The following is a 26108-nucleotide window of genomic DNA, read 5'->3' on the forward strand; positions in this document are numbered from 1 at the left end:
CCAAAAAACATTTCTATCACCACACCCTACATTTCTTTTCTCAAGGTATTATTATTATTATTATTATTATTATTATTATTATTATTATTATTATTATTATTATTATTATTATTAGGTTTAATTACTCTGTTGGTCCCTATAGTTTTGTGAAATTTTCAATTAGGTCCTTATATTTTTTTTTAATTGGATCCTTACACCAATTTTTTTTTAATTAAATCCCTCTTAGTAGTAATTGGCTTAATTTTATAGGGACCCAACTAAAAAAAAAGAATTGGTACAGGGACCTAAATAAAAAGAAAAAAAGTATAGGAACCAATTAAAAAAAATTTGGTGTAAAGACTCAATTAAAAGAAAAAAAAAGTATAGGGACCTAATTGAAAATTTTGCGAAACTATAAGAACCAGTAAAGTAATTAAATATTATTATTATTATTATTATTATTATTAAAAGGTAAAACTAGATCATTTTAATGGAATGGACTAATCTTAAAATTTTTCATTAACTGGGACTAATTAATCTTAATAGTGAATTGTACATATAAAATCAATACTCATCTTTAATTTAAATGAAGAAATAGAATTAGTAAACTTGTTAGATATATAATTATTCATGTACTTCTTTTTATTGTCTTAAATTTTTGAAAGAATTAATTTTTTGACATGATATTATTATTTTTATGACCGAAATATTTAAAATTCGACCCTTGTAAGATCCTAAAAGAAAAAGAATTAAGTATAAGGCACATTAAAAAGAGAAAGAAAACTTATGAAAAAATTTAAACAAATTTAAAAGAGATTTTTATTTAAAAAAATGTGTTAGAAATATAACTATTTATGTGTCTTCTTCTATTAATTTAAATTTAAAAAAAAGTAATTTTATGATTAACTTTTTAGATATTTGTTACTAGCTCCTTGTATGATTTTTACTCGTACATACATAGCATATTATTTATTTATAATATTAAACAGTCTAATTAAGTGAAAAAATATATAAAAACTAACAACACAAATGTGATATATAAGAGGACCAAATATATAAAACACAAACATATTTAAGGTGATTCAAGTATTCAACACTCAAGCATATTGAATTTAATTTAATTTCTTGTTGGGCCTTTTTTTTATTTTTTATTTTTGTATATTAACATAATTTACTACATAATACATATATAATTATTAACAGCAAAAAACAAACACATTTTGAAAACTTAGTTAACCAGTACAGGTAAAAAAAATTAATAAAAAAATTATTATTTTTCCCATCAAAATTCACAACACTAATAAATTTATCAATGAATTAAGAGAAAAGGACAAATAGGCCCCTAACTTTTTGTCCCACGGACATTTTCGTCCCTGACCATTGAAAAATATTTTTAAGTTCCTGACCTTCACAAAACTTAGACGGATCAGTCCCTCCGTCTAAATGCCTCCGTCAGGGACTGATCCGTCTAAATGCCTCCGTCAGGGACTGATCCGTCCAAATTTTGTGAAGGTCAGAGACTTAAAAGTATTTTTCAATGGTCAATGACGAAAATGTTCGCGGGGCAAAAAGTCAGGGATCTATTTGTCCTTTTCTCTTGAATGAATTAAATTAACTTTATATCTACAAAAGTATAACTAAAATACTAAAAGTATCCAAATATTAATTTTATTCATGTCTAAATTTGCCAACATTCTCTAACATTTATAAATAAAAATAATAATTTATTTAATTTTTACAAGTACAAAATTAATTTCATTTTTCCTAAATAATTTGTCACTATTTTAAATTTTTATTGATAAAAATAATAATTTATTCTTGAATTATAAATAAAAAAAAACCAAAAGAAAAATAATTACAAAGTACCTACTATTAGGTATAGATATAAATATATAATTTAATTAAATTAAATGAATAATTTTGGCTTGTTCAAAAGAACGCATTTGTAGTAGGAAGGTGCAAAGAAATCGGAAACGCTGGTCATGTTTGACTCTCTCACACTCTCACCCCTTTTTCGGATTTTTTGCCCAACTTGCATATTAATTCAACACATCAATTTTTATATAAAATATTTTCATATTAGTAAAGTTGTTACACGCCAAATTTCCAATTCTAACTAGAAAATAGGATTATTTAACCAATAACCAATTAACCAATTAAGATTTAAGACAAAAAAAAAAAAAAAGAGTCTTCCTATAACACCAAACCCCTTCACTCACTCATATAAATGTATGCTACATAACATTGCATGCAACACCACTTAGCTTCTCTTCAGAACTGAGACAAAGCTCAGTTCAGAAGCCTAACAAGAATTTTATGACACAAGTACATAAATCAAACAAGAGTGAAGCTTAGAAGAAATTAAAGTAAGTTTTTTTTTTTCTGTTTTGGTTTTGTTTTGTTAATTTTTATGTTTATTAATGGGAATTAGACTTCTCATACTTAACAATGCTTGTTTTATATAAAAACCAAGCCATTTGTTCTGTTTTGTTCTGTTCATAACATAACATTATATTCTTAAAAAAGAGATGATTTTTATGGTGTGTTTTAATTTTGAAGCATGATCAAAAGCACCCCATTTGTTGTTTGATTGATATGAGTGATTTTTGAATGAAAATCAGAAGAGGGGTGGTGGCAAAAGAATCCAAAGATGGATTCAAATTTAAGCAGAAGCATAAGCAGGAGCTTAAGCAGATCAAGTTGGAAAATGGAAGAGGTATTTGCAAGTGGGAGATATTCAAGGAGAACCTCACATGTTGATGAAGATGAAGAGGCTCTGAAATGGGCTGCAATTGAGAAGCTTCCAACCTATGATAGGTTGAGAACAAGTATCATTCAGAATTTTGGTGAAGGTGATCATCATCATCATCATGATGCCAAGGCTCAGCATAGAGAAGTTGATGTTAGGAAGCTTGATATGAATGAGAGGCAACAAATCATTGATCAAATCTTCAAGGTTGCTGAAGAGGATAATGAGAAGTTCTTGACCAAGTTCAGAAACAGAATTGATAAGTGAGTTCTCATCAATTCTCAAATCAAAACTGTTATTATGATGATTAACTTGTAGTAGTAACAAGTTAATTTTATTGAATTTAAAAAGACAACTTTATAGATAATTTATAAATACTTTTTATGTGGCTACTAATATGTCTTTTTTATGTTTTTTCATATTTTATATGATAAGATAAATTTGTCTTTATCATCTGCTGAAAACTAACAAAAAGACAAAAAGAACAGTTTCATGGAAGAAGAAGGGAGGAATCTGATTTACCCTTTAACCCTTAATTAATTTTGAAACTTAGTATTGTTAAGACTGAATTAGGAATGAATGAAAACTTTATTGTTCACTTAATTTTTTTGGCTTATCATTAATAATAATTAAGAGACTTAATCTCTTGCTGCAATGAATAGTGTAAATAGTACATTATTATTATTAGTACAACAATTGTAATTAAATCACCAAAGACTTTGATCTAAATTATTAGAGATTGTTCCAAATTGCAGGGTTGGAATCAAACTTCCAACAGTTGAAGTAAGGTTTCAGAATTTGACAGTTGAGGCTAATTCCTATGTTGGAAGCAGAGCTTTGCCAACACTTCCAAACACTGCATTGAACATTCTAGAATCAGCACTTGGCATGTGTGGGATTAGTACTACTAAAAGAACAAAGCTCACAATTCTTAAGAATGCCTCCGGAATTGTTAAACCCTCGAGGTACCATAATATCGATGAAAGTTTTTACCATTCGTAGAATTAAACCCTAAATCCTGAACACAGAAAATACTGATATCTTATAATTTTATAGAATATCGTAGTAATTTTCGTAATTTTATGCAGGATGGCCCTTTTACTTGGCCCACCTTCTTCAGGAAAAACAACTCTTTTGTTGGCATTGGCTGGAAAATTGGACTCTGAATTGAAGGTAGATTCATACACAATCATTATAATGAAATTAATGATGCATAAGAATTATTAAATAGGAAAAGTATAGGAACATATTATCTACCAATTTATTGCTAATAATAATTAATTATTATATTTTAAACACATATATAAAGAGATACATTCGGAAAATATATCTATAAAGACACTTCTATTAAACATAGCCATAAAAAAGATATTTTTATTAGACATATCCACAAAGACACTTCCATTAAACACAGTTGTAAATAAGAATTGGCAGAAGTTGTCAGAAATACTGTTGGTAATGTAGCGGGATTGTATTAAATAAATGTGATTGGTTTTGATTAAATAGGTTACCGGAGAAATTAGTTATAATGGACATAAGCCTAATGAATTTGTGCCAAGAAAGACTTCAGCATACATTAGCCAAAATGATGTTCATGTTGGAGAAATGACAGTTAAGGAGACACTTGATTTCTCAGCTAGGTGCCAAGGAGTTGGAACTAGATATGGTAAATTCAATTCAAATTATTATTATTATTATTATTATTATTATTATTATTATTATTATTATTATTATTATTATTATTTATGTAACTAATTTATAATATATTATTTTTTTTAATGATATTATAGATCTATTAGCCGAGGTTGCTAGAAGAGAAAAGGAAGCTGGCATATTTCCAGAGGCAGAACTTGACCTTTTCATGAAGGTAGTTATTTTCATTAAAAGAATTTAAGAGAAAAATCCAAAACAGTCACTCACAATTATCTCGAAAGACAACGAAGTCCTTGACAAAAAAAAAAAATTCAATCCAGTCCCTGACAATTATCTCGAAAGGACAACGAGGTCTTTGTGCACAAAAAAAGTCAATGTTATTTTTTTTGGCACAAGGGCTAATCAGTCAAAAAAAAAAATCAGGGGCCAAATTGGATATTTTTTTTGACCTCGTTGTCCTTTTGAAATAATTGTCAGGAATTGGATGGGGTATTCACTCTTAATTTAATATTTAATTTTTCATTTGGTTATTTTATTTATTTATTTATTTATTTATTTATTTTAGGCAACTGCAATGGAAGGAACAGAAAGCAGTCTCATCACTGATTATACTCTTAAAGTAAGTAATTACATATTTAGCCCTTTAATTTTTTTTAAGTTTAGATGAATGTGGACATAAACTAGAATGTTTTTTCTTCACTTTATAGTTTATAACTTTGAGATTCTAAATTAGATTCTAAGCACCTAATTCTGATCTACTTGACAAAATTGTCAACTCACCTACCCTACATTGCTTGTCTGATTTTACATTTCATGGTCCCACATAGTAGGCCCCAGCAGGATAACCACTTTTGTTACATGAATTACCTAAACTACCCTCACATTATTAAATTAAATTCTAAATTAGCATGTCCAATGATGTCATTTTGTTCTAACAAATCAATGTTCATGAAACAGATTTTAGGTCTTGATATTTGCAAGGATACTATTGTTGGAGATGAAATGCATAGAGGTGTGTCTGGTGGCCAAAAGAAGCGTGTCACAACTGGTTAGTTTGTTTTAGAAATTAGAACTACCGAAGATATTTAAATTTTTTTATTATTAAATTAAGGTAAAAACTCAGGTGAAGTCAACTTCACATAAAGTTGATATCTGAGAGCTGTTAGATAAAAATTTAGTCAAATCAATCAAATCATTTAACGACCCTCAGTATCAACTTCATGTGAAGTCGATTGCATCTAAGTTTCCACCTTAAATTAAATGTCTTTTTCCTATCTTATTGGATTGGACCCAAAAGTCCAAATTATTGTCAACATCCACATCATATTTCTGACATTATTTTATTATTTTAATTTCAACCTTGGGCTTCTATTTTGAAGAAGCTTTTGTTCATGGACCCCATGGCGGCCACCAACACTTGTGTACAAAAACCAAAAAAATGCCAAATTTTCTTTTTCAAAAGATTAAGAAAAGTGTGGCCAAATCAATTCTTAGTCACCTAACTCGAATTATTTAGTTGAACTTGTTCTTTCTCCTTTACCTGCAAATATATATATATATAAATATATAAAATATAATTTGTTATTGTCACTAAATAGAACAAATTATAAATTAATATATCTTATTTTCAATCTATTAAGACTTTCAACTCTCCATACTTGAATTCTTTAATACCTTCTGTTATGCTCTCTCTATGTCATATACCTTTCAATCATTTTCATGTAGTTATGGGCTTTTAATAAATTAATTACCTTATGTTCATTATAATATACATTTTAGTCACAGGGGAGTAGATTCTTTCAATTTTTTTTAATTGTTCGATAAAATATGATATTTAATTATTTAATATTTTTTTATATGTTTTTTTTGTCCCACTTAACAAACATGTTCATAAAACTAAATGGTCTTTTTTGGTGTTTTACTGTATAGGTGAGATGATTGTTGGGCCCACAAAAACACTGTTTATGGATGAGATATCCACTGGTCTTGATAGCTCCACAACATATCAAATAGTGAAATGCTTGCAACAAATTGTGCACCTCACTGAAGGAACAATCCTAATGTCCCTTCTCCAACCAGCTCCTGAGACATTCAATCTCTTTGATGACATCATTCTCATTTCTGAGGGCCAAATTGTCTACCAGGGTCCACGTGAGCACATTGTTGAGTTCTTTGAATCATGTGGATTCAAATGCCCTGAGAGAAAGGGCATTGCTGACTTTTTACAAGAGGTAACAATTCTATAACATGAATACATATTCATTGACATCATAGTATCATCATGTTAATTACAATATTGACCTTGCCACAATGTTAACTAATATGGGCTTCTTTAGGCCCAATAAAAACTAATAAGGGCCTCTGGTAAATGAAGTTAGTTAGTTGTTATGCTGAGCTGGAATGTGCTGAGCTGGCTACTTCATATAAAGGTGTTTTTATATGACGAAAATAACAGAAAATTATTAGCTGATTTGATATGTTGGACTAAACTACTTAAAATAAACAACTATACTACGTGTATATTAAAATTAGCAACTAAAGTTGGCCATCAATATAAAATATAGAAAATGACAAATAGGTCCCTGACCTTTTACTTTGCGAACATTTTTGTCCTTGACCATTGAAAAATACTTTTAAGTCTCTGACCTTCACAAAACTTGGACAGATCAATCCCTGACGGAGGCATTTGGACGGGGGATTGATCCGTCCAAGTTTTGTGAATGTCAGGGACTTAAAAGTATTTTTCAATGGTCAGGGACGAAAATGTCTACAGGGCAAAAGGTCAGGACCTATTTATCCTTTTCTCTATAAAATATATGTTGAAATACAAATACACAAGTATTTATACACAAATACATTGGTGGCTGATTTTAGTGACTGATTTTAGTGTACGAATAGCATTTTTGTAAAACAATAAGTATCAGAATCTAAACTATTAGTTCTGAATGTTTCTAAAATAGAATCAAATTTGTAACAGGTTACCTCAAGAAAGGATCAAGAACAATATTGGGCAGACAGAAACATACCATACCGTTATGTAACTGTAACAGAATTCACAAACAAGTTCAAAAGATTCCATGTTGGAATGCAACTGGAAAATGAGCTAAGAGTGCCATTTGACAGATCAAGAGCACACAAAGCAGCACTTGTATACAACAAATGGTCAGTTCCCAAAATGGACCTTCTAAGAGCATGTTGGGACAAAGAGTGGCTCCTCATCAAGAGGAACTCATTTGTCTACATCTTCAAGACTGTCCAGATCATCATTATTGCCTTCATCGCCGCCACTGTGTTTATAAGGACGAAAATGCACCGGCGAAATGAGGACGATGCAGCCCTCTACGTCGGCGCAATCTTGTTTAGCATGATCATGAACATGTTCAATGGTTTTGCTGAGCTTGCACTCACCATTCAAAGGCTTCCTGTGTTTTACAAGCAGAGGGATCATCTTTTCCACCCTGCTTGGACTTACACTCTTCCCAATTTCCTCTTGAGGATTCCAATTTCAATATTCGAGTCTCTTGTTTGGGTGCTTGTTACCTACTACACTATAGGATTTGCACCTGAAGCTGAGAGGTAAAAAGATGATAACTTGTTGCTCAAGTTATCTTAGGTATTCATATTATTTATAGTACTAATTGTGAAACTTTTCAGGTTCTTCAAGCAACTTTTGTTGGTGTTCCTTGTTCAACAAATGGCTGCTGGAATGTTTAGGTTCATTTCTGGAGTCTGCAGAACAATGATCATAGCAAACACTGGTGGTGCACTCATGCTTCTTCTTGTTTTCCTTCTTGGTGGTTTCATCCTTCCGAAACGTGAGTCGAATCGAATCATCAAAACCTTACATTACATTGTTTGTCACCTGTTCAATGAAAATGCTAACATGGATTCTTAAATGATCACAGGTGAAATTCCAAATTGGTGGGTGTGGGGATACTGGGTTTCACCACTAACATATGCTTTCAATGCCCTTGCTGTGAATGAATTATATGCACCAAGATGGAGCAAACCAGTAAGTAGCAGAAGCTTTTAATTTGCATATTTTAAATAAGTGATTGCTTTTCTCAAATTTTTTCTTTGAATGCAGTCTCCTACACAGGCAAATTTGACATTAGGTGTGTCTACATTAAGAAACTTTGATGCTTTTGCCAACAAGAACTGGTACTGGATTGGTGTAGGATCACTTTTAGCCTTCACTATTTTGTACAATGTTCTGTTTACTCTTGCACTTATGTACCTAAATCGTAAGATCTCACATCCTCATCAATCTTTTAGCTGAATTAGTTCTTCAATTGTTTTGTCTTGACAAGGATTTTGTATTCTCTTGTTTTGTTTCAATAGCTCTTGGAAAGAAACAAGCAATTATAACTGAAGAAGATGCGAGCGAAATGGAGGTGGGCGAAGAACCAAGACTAGTTAGGCCACCAGAAACCAATCGAGAATCAATGCTCCGGTCGTTGTCTAAGGCTGATGGAAATAACTCAAGTAAGTATCAATGAAGAAAATGTGTTGTGTTCTTCTTGATGCAGTTATGGATGGTTGCTAATTATGCTTGTATAGGTGAAGTTGCGATGCAGCGAATGAGCAGCCGGTCTAATCCCAATGGAACAAGAAATTCTGATTCGACACTTGATTCGGCCACTGGTGTAGCCCCAAAGAGAGGAATGATTCTACCTTTCCAGCCACTTGCAATGTCCTTTGACAGTGTTAATTACTATGTGGACATGCCTGCAGTAAGAATCACATTCACTTGTTGAATACAATGCCTATATATCTTTCTTTCCCTCTTAAGAATCCATGGAATCTATGAAGGAGACTTGTTCCTAACTCGGCTGCATTCGACAGGAAATGAAAGAGCAAGGAGTGGCAGAGGATAGGCTGCAACTTCTGAGGGAAGTAACAAGTGCCTTTAGGCCTGGAGTCTTGACTGCTCTGATGGGAGTCAGTGGAGCTGGGAAGACAACTTTGATGGATGTTTTGGCCGGAAGAAAGACCGGTGGTTACATTGAAGGAGATATTAGAATCTCCGGGTTCCCTAAGAAGCAAGAAACCTTTGCTAGAGTTTCAGGTTACTGCGAACAGACCGATATTCATTCGCCACAAGTTACTATCCGAGAATCTTTGCTTTACTCGGCATTCCTTCGCTTGCCTAAAGAAGTTAGCCGCGAAGAAAAGACAGTAAGCACCATATACTTTGATTCTAGATTGTTCTGTTGGTAAAGGTTCATAGAAGGACTGGTATAACATTTCTTCTTGTTCTTCTTTTGTTAATCATCTCAGCAATTTGTGGACCAAGTTATGGACTTGGTAGAGTTGGATAGTCTCAAGGATGCTATAGTTGGGCTTCCAGGAGTTACAGGGCTGTCGACCGAACAGCGAAAGAGGCTGACAATCGCTGTCGAGCTTGTTGCTAATCCTTCAATCATTTTCATGGATGAACCAACCTCAGGTCTTGATGCAAGAGCAGCAGCCATTGTTATGAGAACAGTGAGGAACACTGTGGACACCGGAAGAACAGTTGTCTGCACAATTCACCAGCCTAGCATAGATATCTTTGAAGCTTTTGACGAGGTAAACAACAAAGAAAACCCTAAACCATAAACCTTAAACACGGCGAACTTTGTAGAATCTCTTTGGTACTAAATATTTCCTTTTGCACCAGCTCTTGCTGATGAAAAGAGGAGGGCAAGTGATCTACTCAGGACCTTTAGGCCGGAACTCGCAAAAGATTGTAGAATACTTTGAGGCAATTCCAGGTGTCCCAAAGATCAAGGAAATGTACAACCCTGCAACATGGATGCTTGAAGTAAGTTCCATTGCAGCCGAAGTCCGGCTTGGAATGGACTTTGCTGAATACTACAGGAACTCTGCTTTGTTCCAGTAAGTTGATAAAATAAAACAATTTGAGCACTTAACACATTTCCAATACCTCTTTTTTTTGTTGCTTGAAGCTAAAGCAATCTCTTATTGCTCGCGCAGGCGCAACAAAACTCTTGTGAAGGAGCTAAGCACGCCGCCTCCTGGCGCAAAGGATCTATATTTCCCCACCAAGTACTCTCAAAATGCATGGGGTCAGTTCACATCTTGTTTATGGAAGCAATGGCTGACATATTGGAGAAGTCCAGATTACAATCTTGTTAGATTCTTCTTCACCTTAGCAAGTGCTCTCATGATTGGGACAGTGTTCTGGAGAGTTGGCAAGCACACGTAAGATTATAAAATAAATCTTAACTGCTTTATTCTTCAATCATTCATTAATCATTATCAACTTTGAACTAATTTTCTCTCTTGTTATCTTTTTGCAGGTTGACCACATCTAGCTTGACCATGGTTATTGGAGCAATGTATGCTGCAGTTATTTTCGTTGGAATTAACAACTGCCAAACTGTCCAACCGGTAGTAGCCATTGAACGAACTGTATTCTATCGAGAAAGAGCCGCCGGAATGTATGCTCCTATGCCTTATGCCATTGCACAGGTAAGCTTACATACCAGATGTTAATACTTGATCAGCTATGCCAAACACAGAATCCTAGTTCTGTTTGCTTGTTATGCTAACCTTACCTCCATTGAATCTCTTTTCAATTTCAGGTTCTTACTGAGATTCCTTATGTATTCATCCAAGCTGTGTATTACTCACTCATAGTGTATGCAATGGTGTCCTTTGACTGGAAGGTGGAGAAGTTCTTTTGGTTCTTCTTTGTCAGCTTCTTCTCCTTCTTGTACTTCACATACTATGGCATGATGACTGTTTCCATCACACCAAACCATCAAGTTGCATCGATCTTCGCAGCAGCATTCTATGGACTCTTCAATCTCTTCTCTGGTTTCTTTATCCCAAGACCTGTGAGTAACATTCACCTTCTTTCTTCTTTATACCCTTTAGGCCTTTATCATCTATATGCTAACATAGTTTCTCTACCAACTTTGGCATTTCAGAAAATTCCTAAATGGTGGATTTGGTACTACTGGATTTGTCCTGTGGCATGGACAGTGTATGGACTAATCGTTTCACAGTACAGAGATATCACCACCGAAATGTTTATAGCCAGCGAAAATAGGAACTACACTGTCAAAGATTATATTAACCACCATTATGGTTTCAAATCAGACTTCATGGGGCCAGTTGCTGCAGTTTTGGTGCTTTTCGCTGTCTTCTTCGCCTTTGTGTTTGCCGTATGCATCAGGGCACTGAACTTCCAAACAAGATAAAAGAGAGCTGCATTGTAACAAAATATGATGAAGTTATGTTCTGGAAAAAATTCTAGAAGTCCTAGTGATTTGTATGTGTATATATATATATATATATAACTGATGCTGTAGCCAGCACTCCAGAAAGATTTTATGCAGCATATGGTCGGTGACAACAATATTTTTGATAGCAGTTCTTTGAGGGTTTTGAAGTAACCAGTAAGTGTAAATCATATGAATGTTGGTATTATTGTTAGTTTGCTTTGCTGCATAGAAGAAATTAGTTTTTTTTTTTTTCTTTGTAATGATATTACCTTATTGTGGTGAATAAAAATTTATTCTTTTACCACCTTCACTTTCTTTGTCTAAATTTAATTTGATAACAAGTAAGCTCTTGCATCTTAAGTCCAAATTTTGCAACCTACCCTTGTCTGCTATAATGGTTATTAGGTACTAAGCTTTTATATATATATATATATATATATATAGTCTCATCATATTCATATCTACGTTGTTAGAATAAAATGTCTATTTGCACTTTCAAACGTACAGAATCTAGCATTGTACTTAATAGGAGTTGACGTTTAATGTAAGGTTATGCTTGAAACTTCTGAACCAATAGTAACACAAAATGCAGAACCAAAATATTTTGGATTTGCAATATGCCAATATTGGACTTCCATATTTTTTTTGAGGACATTTTGTTGTGACTTTCACCAAAAATTAAATCACCACACCCCGAAAATAAAAAAAAAAGGAGCAACAGAGACAATTGTTTTTTGGAGGATGCTCCCATAGAGAGGCGTAAAACGTCTTTTTGTAAAGACACTTATGTGTAGCATTATTATTGGATGTATTAATGAACCGGTTATTTTTAAATTTTAAAAAAATTAGAATAAAACCGATTTTTTTATAATAATAACAATAAATCCAATTGTTATCAGATCCGGTCAAACCGACCAATTTACATAACCCACTGGGTCATAGTTTTTTTTTAAAATAAAAATTAGGGATATATTTGTCTTTTTATCAAAATATTTAAACATGATTCGCTTTAAATTGTGTAAATCGGTCGGATCAAATCGGGTCTAATAATTATAGTACAGACAACTGGGTTTATTATTGTTGCTATAATAAACCGATTTTATTATAGTTTATTAAAAAATAAATTATTAACCGATTTAATAAAAATGTCCAATAATATCATGACACATGTATTAAAAAAAAATACATGTTTACTTTTTTAGTGTCTTTATCAAAGTGATCTCCTTGTTTTTTTAGTTATTTATTTATATTTTAACAGATGACTTAATAGACATAAAAGCATGTCTATATTAATTCTCTCATCTCTATCTTGATTTTTCAGCATTACACAAGAAATTTGAATGAATTTCCTTGATAAATAATATGTGCATAAAATTTGTACTATTACATGGGAGAGAAAAGCAAGGGATTAATCCCTGAAGACTCTGTCTTTCTATGTTTGCTACAACTTATGTGTCTCATTTCTTTTCTTTTCTACCGAAACTATCTCTCAATCACACACTTGTTTCACCACCATGATCTCTCTTACACTGGATGCACTTTTCATGACAACACAATAAACTCAAAAACAATTTTTCAATCCACATTCACAACACACAACACACAAAGATCTACATTGAACCCCAATAACAAGCTCTTACTCTTTCTATTCAAAACTTGGTAATCTTATGATATACAAATACTTCATTTTTACTCATGCATGTTTGCACTGTTATTTTAAAATTTAAACTTCTTAGATATGATTTATCTTTTCGTACAAAATCACAGAGCTGCTCTGTTTTACTCTGTTTTCGTCTAAATAAAGAAAAGAACTTTCTAATAATTATCATGAGACAAGAAAAATTGGTTATGTGGGTATTAATAATTTGTTATGTTGTTGCGATTTTTGTGTTGGATTTATGAAAAGTTCAACTAAAGCTTAGGTGGGTGACTAATTTCTTGTGTTGGAAAAAACTTATCTTCCCAAGAGAGAAGGGGTTGGTGTGCTCAAAGAGTGGTTTCTTGTGCTTCAAGTAAGGAAGAGTTAAAAGGAAAACGACAACGTTTGAATGGAAAGTTTCGCCGGTGGCGGTGTTAAGGACGTGTACGGCGAGGATAGAGCCACAGAGGATCAGTTTGTGACACCATGGAGTGTTTCTGTTGCTAGGTGAGTTATAAAGCTTTATAAAAAGCTTCTTATAATTATAATATGAAACAGGATCTAAATAAATGTTGGTTTGACTCAAAAAACAACAAAGAAAAGAAGAGAATGTGGCAAGAGTTAAACTCAGAAACAAAGATTTATGAAGATCTTCCTAGAAGAAGATCACCATGCTATGATATGATGGTTTATTTGTTGCATTGTAGTGGGTATACATTGTTGCGAGATCCTCACTTCAATAAAGGATTGGCATTCACTGAACAAGAAAGGGATGCACATTACTTGCGTGGTCTTCTTCCTCCATCAGTTATTTCTCAAGAAACTCAGGTTACTTCAATTCTTGCTTGCCTTATCTTCTAATTAATCAATGAGTAAAGTGACAATTAGGTGTTCGAGTTTCGATCCCGGACTAATTAGTCAGAAAAAAAAATATCAACTAGGTCTTTTATGATAGCAAGTGGTGGATACGTTACGTCCTTCTATGAATTCATCATGTAAAATTTAACGGCAATGCTTATATGTACTGTTAATTATAGTATCAAAGATCGTTGTGGAGATAATTATTTTTGGAGCGAAATTTCATCTGTTTCGTTCAAATTCCGTCGAAAATAAAGAATAGTTGATGAGGGTTATATGGAAATTCAGAAAATAAGGAATGTTTTACTATCCAAAATAACATTGTTTCCATACTCACGTGACAGCAATAAGACATGTCACTGTAGATAATGGAATACATAGAAAATTCCGTTTCATTTCGCACTATCTATAGACGGAAGGACATAATGTGTTTACTATTTGCTATCAAGGAGGATCTAATTAGTCTTTTTTTTTTCTTTCTTCAAGGCTAATTAGTCTGAAATCGAAATCCTCAAGGAATCACCTTATTCTTAATTAATTATTTCATTCCTTACAATTTTTCTTTAGATTGTGTACCATATAAATATATAGTGTGTCCTAAGTTCTAGAACTTTGTCCTTACAAAATTCATTATAATGAACAATTTAGCCACTAAAAGAATTAAATAAATTTGTGGTACTAAGAGATTATTTTGAGTTTGTCAAAGTGATTCTTACTATTGCAGTTTCATTGATGCAGGTGAAGAGACTCATTCAACTAATACGGCAGTATCAAGTACCATTGCTGAAGTATGTGGCAATGATGGATCTTCAGGTGCCCTTTTCTTGTCCTAAACTTTGAAATGCATCTTTAGCTTGAAATCACATATAAATTGGCAAAGTTTGGTACTTGATTCTAATGTTTTTCAGTTTGATATGTGATGATGATGATGATGGGTTTCAGGAGAGCAATGAAAGGTTGTTTTATAGGCTTCTTATTGATCATGTTGAGGAGTTACTTCCTGTTGTCTACACTCCAACAGTTGGTGAAGCTTGCCAGAAATATGGCAGCATCTTCTCAAATCCTCAAGGTCTTTTTATAAGCTTGAAAGAGAAGTAAGTTTCACTAAACTTGCACAAGTAAAAATTGTTCATTTCGGTTCTCAACTTTGCGAGTATGATTTATTCTAGTTATCGAAATTTTAAAGTAAACATTTTGGTTTCTAAGAATGAATATATGGATTCACGTTAAGTGACACGTGGCATGTCTGTTGAAGGATCAGAATGAATTCTTTCTGTGTTATTAACCTTTGAAGCAATTGTGTGTTTAAGAGGGAGGATTCTTGAAGTTCTAAGGAATTGGCCTGAGATGAACATTCAAGTCATAGTTGTAACTGATGGAGAAAGGATCTTAGGTCTAGGGGACCTTGGCTGTCAGGTAACTTTGATTATACTTGATCACATGTATAACATATCATAATATGATAATTAAGGCAACTACTCACGTGAAGATGACAGTTGAGAACTGTTAGATAGTTTGACATATTTGACTAAACTACTTAACATACTACATCTCGACATCTTAATTATCTTCACAGAGGGTAAATGGCATTGAAGTTAAAGAGATAATACCGATTTTTCGCTGTGATTAATATAACATAACTTCACTGATGATTTTCACTTTGGTAACTTGTGATGGATTATTAGGGAATGGGAATACCAGTTGGGAAACTTTCTTTGTATACAGCACTTGGAGGAGTTCGTCCTTCTGCTGTAAGTAGCTTACTATCTATGTCACAAAGAAGTAGTTGATATGATACATTTGTGGTAATCACTTATAAAACTGTTTCAGTGCTTGCCTATTACCATTGATGTGGGTACAAACAATGAGAAGCTGTTGAATGATGAATTATACATTGGTCTAAGGCATAAAAGAGCAACTGGCAAGGTTTCTGATTCACTTCCCTACTATATTGGATCAAATTAGGCATTATTCTTGTCATCTAATGTTCCATGATAATGAATTTGATTCGAATATTCGGATTCCAGGAATATGATGAACTTCTGCATGAATTCATGACTGCAGTAAAACAAAATTATGGAGAAAAAATCCTTGTTCAGGTTGTCAAAACTCTTTTCTGTCTGCTTTGAAGTACTAAGAATTCAAGGATGATTAGAAAATCTTGTTTGGAATCTAAATGGGATATATCTACTAATGTTTTTCTGTTTTCTGAATTTTGTTTTCTCAGTTTGAAGACTTTGCAAACCACAATGCTTTTGATCTACTTGAAAGATATAGGTCAACACATCTTGTTTTCAATGATGATATTCAGGTTAGAGGTTTTTATCTTCAGTGATGGATTTAGTTACATTGTTAACCAATGATTATCTCTTATAATTCCCTCTGCTTTGTTGCAGGGAACAGCGTCGGTGGTCCTCGCCGGACTTGTCGCGGCCCTGAAATTGGTCGGAGGAAACTTAGCTGATCACAAGTTCCTCTTCCTTGGGGCTGGAGAGGTAAAAGTTTAATTATGAGATTGTCTCTCTTTTTTTTAGCTTAAATTATCATATTCTGTGTCGACATTAGCTTTAAGTATCTTTTGAATTGTGTTCTTTGTGGTTACAGGCTGGCACCGGAATTGCAGAACTCATAGCCCTTGAAATATCAAAACGGGTCTGTAGCCGAATTTAGACTTATTCCTTTTGATGCTATGTCAGAGTGAAAGTTCGTAAAAACTCACTGTCTTTATGTGAAGTTGATATTTGAAAATTATTAGATGATTTGACAAATATCAACTTCACATAAAGATAATTGCACGTGAGTCTTTTACAGTAGAAGTTAATAGTAGGAATTCTGTTAATTTTAACTTGGTGATTGATAGAAAGACTATTTTAATTTACAGATTAAAACTGAGAGACTATTTTGATTGTTACAGATAAAAATAACAAAGGAAGTACTGTTTTTAAGGTTTTATGATGAGAAGAACATTGCATAAACAATTTAGATTACCCAAGAAACTATTATTGTGTATGCAGACAAATATTGAAGTGGAAAAAGCTCGCAAGAACATTTGGTTGGTGGATTCAAAGGTTATCCATAGAATTCAATTCAGCTCCAAAATCTTGTAAAATTCACATCTTCTATGTTGTTAATATTTTACTCTAATCTTGTAGGGATTGATTGTTAGTTCCAGAAAGGAATCACTTCAACATTTCAAGAAGCCTTGGGCTCATGAACATGAACCTATATCGGATCTGGTCCAAGCAGTTAATGTACTCTTTCCGTGTAACAAGATAGAAATATATTTTTTTTCGGTAAAAATTCAGGTGCAGTTAGTCAAACCTGTTATATCATTTAACGACTCTAAACTATCAACTTCACATGAAGTTAACTGCACATGAATTTTCATCTATTTTTTTACATGACCGCGACAGAAAACATTTTATTTTAATTTTCAAGTTGCTTATCATATTTAATGGTTTTTCAACTCAGCAAATTAAGCCAACAGTATTGATTGGAACATCAGGACAAGGCCAAACTTTCACTCAAGCAGTGGTTGAGGCTATGGCCTCCAATAATGAGGTACCTTGTCAATTTTATTTGTCTAATTTAGTTTCATTAAAATTCTGAAGAAAATTCATAGTTATCTACTATTTTCACTAAATATACAATGTCATGTTGACTTAAGCTAATTGATAATGTGTGTTAATTATGTGACAATTTTTGCAGAAACCTATTATCCTAGCTCTTTCCAACCCAACATCACAATCAGAATGTACTGCTGAACAAGCTTATAATTGGACTAAGGTAATAATAATATGAATACACAACTTAATTCTTTTATAATTTAAGTTTCTTTATATCATTCTTTCATATCTGCTTTGACCACAATTATGTCATGTTATGAGAGAATCAGATACTATCATCGACTATTCTTAAAATTTCTAAGCCCCAGTTAAATTCTTGTATCTATTTTTCTTATAATCGGACAGAATCGTGCTCAAACAAATACTTAAAGATTTTAATTCTTATTTTATATTAGATAAAAAATCAAATACAGTTGTCTTTATGTAAAATTAATAATTAAAAATTATTAAATAATTTAATATATTTAACTAAATTATTATCTAATAATTTTTAACTATTAATTTCATGAATTGTATGTAAGATTTTACTTTTGTATTAATTATTACATTGGTACTAATTGGATTTGTATCAGGGACGTGTAATTTTTGCTAGTGGAAGCCCATTTGACCCGGTTGAAATTGATGGGAAGAAACATGTGCCTGGCCAGGTCTAAAGCTCAATTGAACATTTAGAAATGGTTAAAAAAATTAATATATATATATATATATATAAGAAAATTAAAGAGTTTTGATTTAAAAAATGTTATTGTTGTTGATCAGGCCAATAATGCATACATTTTTCCTGGATTCGGTCTTGGTTTGATAATGTCTGGAACAATCCGAGTTCATGATGACATGCTTCTAGCAGCTTGTAAGTGCATTATTATTAACATTGGTTTATTCATTTCTACATTTTTTCTTGTATTTAGTGCTTGTTTGGGCGCCATTATTTTGTTAAAAAAAATGAAAAAATATTTTTTTTTAATAAATAAAATATTTTTTAATAAATTTTTTCTAGTAGTAAAAGTAAAAACACTAGAAAAAAAATATCTTTTTTGAGAAGCTGTAATTTACATTTTTTTTAAAAGATCTTTTTTCTTAAAAAAAAAAAGATGTTTTTCATGTAATAAATAAACAAAAAAATACTTTTATATTGTTATACCCAAACATAATTGATAGATAAAAATATTTTTTTTATGAGATATCCAAACATAAAATTACTTTTACTTCTCCATAACATCTTTTAAAAAAAGATAACTCGAAAAAAAGATATTTTCTTAGAAGTTCACCCAAACAAGCCCTTAGTCAATAATTTACATTCATATTTATAAATGTTTTATAGACAAAAAATATATAATTTATACTTATATTTATCAGAATTTTACACACATAAATTAATATAGTTTGTATTTATATTTTTGTAGAATTTATACGTATAAATGAATAAAATTTATTTATTAAAAAATTTTAATATTTATATTGACTAAATAATAACAAAAAAATATTAAAAATAGCTGTCTCCAAGAGTTTTTTTTTTTTCTTTTTCTTTTTTGCCTTATTAAGAGTGGAACTCAAAACCGTGAAGAAGGGACAAAGTAGTTTCCTTATCACTATAGACAAATTCTAGTGTTGACCATAGTTAAAAATTAAAATGTTTCATTAACGTACACATTTTAAAAAATTTGCTTTTATTTCATAAAAATAAGAGAGAAATTCTTGTGTGCTAATGAAAAATCATTTAACATGTGCCATAAAAATAAGGTTCTAAAAATCAAATCAATAGTAAGATGAGAAATTTAAAGGTTTAAATATTCAACTAGTTATAACTAAATAAATAATATATTTTTAAAACAGTCTTTTTAATCAATTGTTTGAACTGATTAACAAAAAAAAAAAATCATGACTAATTTACCAATTTTTTACTAGTTTTCATGCAAATGGTTTGAATTTTTGGTTAAATTGAAACATGTTTTAAGTTAATTTAGTTGAACTGGCTGATTCAATTCGATTTTTATAGTATTGCTAAAAAGATGCATCTACAAGGATTTGATCTTTGTTTTTCCATATAATTTTGAAGGATTATAAATTAGCATAAATGGTTGTAATTGTTTTTAGAATGAAGATAAGTAGAAATATATATAGAGTATGGAAAGATTATTAAAGTTGTGATGGTTGGTTTGTTTGGAACAGCTGAGGCTTTGGCTTCACAAGTGAGCAAAGAGGACTATGAAAAGGGGCTTATATACCCTCCCTTCACTAACATTAGAAAGATTTCAGCAAATATAGCTGCAAATGTCGCTGCTAAGGCCTATGAGCTTGGTAAGCCTTCTTTTCACTATCATAGTTGTTTTTTGTTTTTAAAATTTGTCAAAAAATTTTTTAAAAATATTCTTAAATTTAATTTTATTTTAATTTTGTCCTAAAAATTTTTGATTTATCTCAAATATACTCCTGACAGCTAATTTTTTAAAAAATTTAGAACTAATCCAGCAACAATGCATGACAAGTTGATAACTATCTCTGGTTTGTTTGTGTTGATGGTTGTTCTTATAAAATTGTTGCTGAATTGGTCCTTTTTTGAAAAATTAGTTGTCGGTAGTATATTTAATACAAATTGAAGATTTTTGGGATAAAATTGAAATAAAATAAAATTTTTAGAAATATTTTAAAAATTTTTAACAAATTTTAAAGACAAAAAATATATTTTATTTTTTTTTTATATTTTTTATACAAAATTAAATGGACCTAACTTACCTAAAAAATTAGCTCAAGAAATAAGTATTGTCTCACGTGTATAAGGACGGTTAGACTTTTTAGACAATGTGAAATTTAATACACTCCTCACACTCAAGACTGGATGAGGACTTCAAACGTAAAATTTAAGGACGACTTGAATTTTTGTGTGATATGGAGGTGGTCTAATAACAATTTTTAATCAGATTCTAATATCATATAAAAAATTAAGTTAGTTTAATTTATCCCAAAAATTAATTTAAGAGATAAAGATAGTCTTATACTTATAAAAACTATCATATTTTTAATTTTAAACAAAATTTAGTATTTTTTTAGAGAAAATTACACTCTCCTCTCCTGCGAGATATTAAAATGACACTCCCCTCCCCTCTATTTTATAAATATACATTTCCCTCCCTTCTAACTTTTAAAAAACCTCCTTTTTAATCCATTTTAAACTTTTTGTGTTATCTAATGTTAACTTTATCCATTTTTTAAGGAAAAAATTATTTTTTAAAAAAATACCTATTAGCAAAAATTTTATTTTTTATAATTAAATTTTGCTTACTAAAATATCCTTTAATAAATTATTCTTTTATTGATTAAATTGTATTTTTTAAAAAATTTAATAATTATATTATTTTTTTCTAAAATACTCTTCAATAATTTTTTAATTATTAAATTATAATTTTACCAAAATTTTCGTTAACAATTTTTTTATATTTTACTATTAATTTTTTGATATCTATATATATTATTTTAACATTAAATAAAAAATTTTAGTAAGATTATTTTTCAATATCAATATATATTAATTGTTATACATATTAACCGTGGTAAAATTTTTTTATTTAATGTTAAAATAATATGTATTGATATCAAAAAATTAATAGTAAATATAAAAATAATTGTTAACAAAAATTTTAGTAAAATCATAATTTAATAATTAAAAAATTATTGAAGGGTAAGTATCTTAGAAAAAAATAATTTAATTATTAATTTTTTTAAAAATATTTTGGTAAAATACAATTTAATCAATAAAATAATAATTTATTAAAGGATATTTTGGTAAGTAAAATTTAATGATAAAAAATAAAATTTTTGTTAACGGGTATTTTTTCAAAAAATAATTTATTTTTTCTTAAAAAATGGATAAAGTTAACATTAGTTAACACAAAAAATTTAAAATAGATTAAAGAAAAGTTTTTTTAAAAGTTAGAAGGGAGAAAAATATACATTTATAAAATAGAGAAGAATGGGGTGTCATTTTAGCATCTCGCAGGGAGGGAGAGTAGAATTTTCTCATTTTTTTATGACATAAAAGACAAACTTTTTATCAAAATATTAGAAATAGTTTTAGGATGTTGATGAAATTGAAATTCCATTAAACTCATCAGGCTTGGCCACTCGACTTCCTCAACCAAAAGATTTGGTGAAGTTTGCTGAGAGCTGTATGTATACTCCAACCTATAGAAGCTACAGATGAAGTCACTTCAATTTTTGCCCATTATATTTTTTTTTTCATATATATGAAACAAGTGTATTATTTTTTTAATTAATTTTTTCCCTTTTTTTTCTCTTTGGTTCTTCCAAGTTATATATTGTTTTGGATGCGATAGAAATAGAATGTACGTAGTTGGTAGTAGTGATAGTCAGATAATATTATAGCTTTAAAATTTTGACATTTTTGTTATACATTGTATTTGGTTTCAAATTAAATACAAAACGAAGCTAAAAAAAAAGCATTTGAAGAACCATAACATTACATTGCATTATCTCCGTATAAGTATTTTAAAGGTAATGCTAGAGAGACAAAAAAAATAGTCAGAATTTGTTTTATTTAGCATTTATTAATTGTTGTAACAATTAATGAATGCTAAATAAGGTAAATTATGGTTATTTTTAGCTAATTTTCTTTGGTTACCAAATATTTCCGTTTAAATATAGCTCATTTTAAATGGTGGTGAATTACAAAAAAAAAAAAAAAGAAGCAACCAGAATATGCATGGAATCCAATAAAATCAAAACAATAACATCATTAAAAGTGGCTCAATCAATTTCCCTAAACACACACTTTTTCTACATGTTAATATTTGAAAAGTTTAATTTATTTAATTTAAGTATGTAATTCAAAGTGGGAAAATCTGTGCATTTTTCTTCTTTTTTCTTTTCCACATATATTCATACAAGATAAATGTTATGATATTTTTAAGATGGTGCCTAACTTACTAAAAAGAGTAAATAGATAATAATTAATAAATTTTAAATATTTTACTTTTTACTTTAAATATTTTATTTTTTATTTTAAAAATAAATTAAATAATTTAAACACTATAATAAAAAACACCATAAAACTCAGCTTTATACAATTCTCCCCACAGAATCTCATATATGTTGATAGATGTGTAGATGGAATAATATATGATTATTATGCATCATATATTGTATAGTACTAGCTAGCTCTGATCCCTAGATTTTTGGCATGTGAAGCCACTATGTACGTACTGTGATCTTATCTGAATTTTAATCAATAAATATTATGTGTATAAGTAATAAGTATAACCAACAAGCTAAGGTTAATTTCTACCTTCTAATAAATAGTCAAAATTTTGTATCATTGTACCACTAGCTGGCTAGGCTCATCATATATATTATATATAGTACAAATTTGAATTATTCATTACAAGCTAAGTGTCACAATTTTAGACACACTTTAATATTATTGTGTTGACACATAGACTTATTCAATTTTTTGAATTAAGATAAAATCAGCTTAATCTTCAATATTTAACAAAAAAAAAAAATAAAAAAAGAGACAAAAAAAGTTTTGATAAAAAATTTTAGGGTAAAGTATTAAATTTGTACCTTACGTTTGGGCGTAATCCTGTTTTGGTCCTTAAAGTTTAAAATGTCCTATTTGAATTTAAAATAGTTTCATTTAACTTTAATTTAGTCCTAGCGTGAGGTCAAAGTTAAATAATTAATAAAATATGATCGATAATCTGAAGAATAAGTATAAGTTCCAAAGCACAAAATCAATCATTGATGCATCAATACGTTTATTTATCATTTTCCTTAGTTCTATAAGAAATATTTCATTTAAATTAGAAGAAAAATGATAAACAAATGTATTGATACATCCACGGTTAATTTTATGCCTCTAAAACTTGTACTTGTTATCCAGATTATCAATCTTGCTCTTATACTGCTGTCGTGTAGCACATTCCATTAATTATTTAACTTTAACCTCACCGTGGGACCACATTGAAGCAAAATGAAATTTTTTTGGATTCAAATATGACACTTTAAACCTTAAAAATTAAAACAGAATTACGTCTAAAACGTAAAGACCAATTTAATACTTTACCCAAAACTTTTATTATAAATGACTCTCACACACAACATTAAACATTCATTTTTTTTATAGTTATCTACTTCTTTAATAAGTGATTAAGATTTAATCTAATATATCATTGATCATCTAAAATTTTCGTTATAAATGTATAACTTACTACATTATTCTTTTAAATTATTCTAAATTATTCTATACTATTTTTCATATTTCTACACACATCTACACATCCTTCTAGAAGCTCTATTATGGATACGTTATAAAGAATGTCTATGAAGTATGAATCTTTTTATCATTTTAGAAATGAAAATGCTCATAATATTATATAAAATTAACTATTAAATCAGTCATCCATATAAAATAATATAATAAAATACAAAATATATATTTAAAAAAATTAAATAATACATATATTTATACAAAAATATATAACTAATTTGATATATAACTGATTTTTAATAGATATGTACATATAATTTTTTTATATAAAATCATAATTGAAAGATATAACATGTATCTTTTGCAAATATGATCATGAATAATGCTGCTTATTAAGTGTGAAGAGTTAACACGGCTGCTTGACTTTAATGGTAGTAATATAGGAAAATTTTCAAGTGTACCGTCATAACGGTGTTTCAGTTATTTTTAATCGTTGATCTTAATTATAAAAAATAAATATAATATATATAATTAAGATCAACAATTAAAAATTACTGATATATCAGTATAACGGTACATTTGAAAATCTTCAAGTAATATAATAAGAATAATATTCTTATTCTACTAGTTTTTTAAAAAAAAAAATCTAATGCCAGCAAAACCAAACCCTAAAATTTAGTATCATGAAAGAAGATGAGACACCCTGATGAAGTCCTCATATTAGGTATATGTATTAATTATGACATACATACATACGGCTATGTCAGCAATTTGAATTGATAGATTCGTAGGTCTCTATTATGGGGTACATCATCTATATACATGCATCATGTATGTGCACATTTTCGTTCTATCATAAATAGTGATAGATGAAACCATTTTATTTGTATTATTCATCATATCTTTGCATTATTGAAGACCTAAATATTGAATACAACCTTGGCCTAACTCACATGTCATCATATTTCTTGTTATGTTGTCTATTTTTGGAGGGTACAAAGCATCAAATTTACATGTTGGTGACTGAACAAATAGAGAGACACAATTAAATAGTTACATGCATTATTATTATTATGATCATCACTATATATCACGTGTGTGTTATCAATTCTCTGTTCACATTATTGTACAAATCATAAAATTATTGTGCTTGACCTGTCAATTTTTTACCACATATATCATGTCCTTCGTATTGACCTTGGAATATGAAGTTCAAGCCATACCTTGCTTTTTTCTGGAATAATTGTTACGTACATGATTGTTACATACCAATGTAACGTAACGTTACGTCCAATCTATAGTTTTTCTTCTTCTTTTTTTTTTTCCTTTTTCTATTTTGTATTATGCTCTTGGAATTTATGAGTAGCTACTAAACAGTTTATATATATATATATGCAAAGCCACACGATGAAATATCACTTTAATTTGAAGTCCTTTAATCAATAATGAACAACCAATAATTAATAAAAATTTACCAATTGACATTTAATAAAGGTGTTTCAATTTTAGATTCAACTGAATCGAGCCAGATGATCTGAGTTTTGACTTTTCTAATAATTAATCCGGTTGAATAATTTAACTAAATTAGATTTTTTTGAATTTGAGATCTAAATAAAATTGAACTAAATTTTATTGACATTAATCAAATATTGGTCAAAGCTTTAGATTGAACCGAATCATAAACACCCTTAGTTATATGAAAAATAAAAATAAATAAAAAAAATTTTAAAATGCAGAAATGGAAAATAAAATCTCTCCTATTTCTATCTCATTTCATTGTCATCCCTCAATGCAATTTATATATTTTCTTGGGATCAACACTTTTTTTTTTGCTATTTTTACCCCATATATATATATATATATTAAAATAAATTATCATTTATATCCATAAAAGATACAGATGCTGACAAATATATCCATATAAGAATAAAACAATAATTATAATTACGGAAGATGACTTCTGCGTACCAAAAATACCTAAACGTTGGTTACACAATTGGTCCGTTTGGGTATTTTTGGCACACAGAAACTATCTTCTAGTACAATTGACGTTTTATTCTTATATAGATACATTTATCAGTGTTTGTATCTTCCGTTGATACAAATGGTAATATATTCTTTATATTAATCAACTCTCTATTTTTTT

The 26108-nt window shown here is 29.9% G+C and overlaps 2 protein-coding genes across 3 annotated transcripts; both read left to right on the top strand.

The window, feature by feature from the left end:
- Positions 1–2072: 2072 nt before the first annotated feature.
- LOC107617325 (ABC transporter G family member 36) lies at positions 2073–11926 on the top strand. 2 transcript variants are annotated; one of them, XM_088497976.1, is made up of 22 exons: positions 2073–2345; positions 2601–2991; positions 3484–3693; positions 3817–3901; positions 4235–4394; positions 4519–4595; positions 4947–5000; positions 5339–5429; positions 6311–6612; positions 7359–7957; positions 8036–8196; positions 8287–8393; positions 8469–8625; positions 8723–8866; positions 8942–9114; positions 9227–9559; positions 9662–9952; positions 10044–10261; positions 10361–10588; positions 10687–10858; positions 10972–11226; positions 11320–11926. In XM_088497976.1, exons 2-22 carry the CDS (start codon positions 2630–2632, stop codon positions 11590–11592), a joined length of 4452 nt encoding a protein of 1483 aa, XP_088354102.1. In that variant the 5' UTR covers positions 2073–2345; positions 2601–2629; the 3' UTR covers positions 11593–11926. The 2 variants fall into 2 exon arrangements, with proteins under 2 accessions (XP_088354102.1, XP_088354103.1); XM_088497977.1 differs by having other exon boundaries at positions 2211–2345; positions 2604–2991.
- A 2801-nt stretch (positions 11927–14727) lies between these two features.
- Positions 14728–22181, top strand: LOC107614812 (NADP-dependent malic enzyme 4, chloroplastic). Its single transcript, XM_021112620.2, has 17 exons — positions 14728–14926; positions 15056–15207; positions 15424–15529; positions 15799–15864; positions 15944–16039; positions 16141–16212; positions 16341–16424; positions 16510–16608; positions 16718–16765; positions 17128–17181; positions 17266–17364; positions 17585–17674; positions 17822–17899; positions 18312–18386; positions 18499–18589; positions 19909–20037; positions 21849–22181. Exons 1-17 carry the CDS (start codon positions 14846–14848, stop codon positions 21935–21937), a joined length of 1509 nt encoding a protein of 502 aa, XP_020968279.2. The 5' UTR covers positions 14728–14845; the 3' UTR covers positions 21938–22181.
- The last annotated feature ends 3927 nt before the right edge of the window (positions 22182–26108 follow it).

This window comes from Arachis ipaensis, chromosome B9 (assembly GCF_059453495.1).
Source record: "Arachis ipaensis isolate K30076 ecotype BB chromosome B9, ASM5945349v1, whole genome shotgun sequence".
Taxonomy (NCBI): Eukaryota; Viridiplantae; Streptophyta; class Magnoliopsida; order Fabales; family Fabaceae; genus Arachis; species Arachis ipaensis.

Coding starts and splice junctions, on each gene's coding strand:
- LOC107617325 (XM_088497976.1), top strand. CDS start 2,630: ATGGATTCAAATTTAAGCAGAAGCATAAGCAGGAGCTTAAGCAGATCA. Junction 6,613..7,358: donor TTGCTGACTTTTTACAAGAG/GTAACAATTCTA, acceptor AATTTGTAACAG/GTTACCTCAAGAAAGGATCA. Junction 9,115..9,226: donor ACTATGTGGACATGCCTGCA/GTAAGAATCACA, acceptor TGCATTCGACAG/GAAATGAAAGAGCAAGGAGT.
- LOC107614812 (XM_021112620.2), top strand. CDS start 14,846: ATGCAGGTGAAGAGACTCATTCAACTAATACGGCAGTATCAAGTACCA. Junction 16,213..16,340: donor GAGAAAAAATCCTTGTTCAG/GTTGTCAAAACT, acceptor TTGTTTTCTCAG/TTTGAAGACTTTGCAAACCA. Junction 16,609..16,717: donor TCTTCCTTGGGGCTGGAGAG/GTAAAAGTTTAA, acceptor TTGTGGTTACAG/GCTGGCACCGGAATTGCAGA.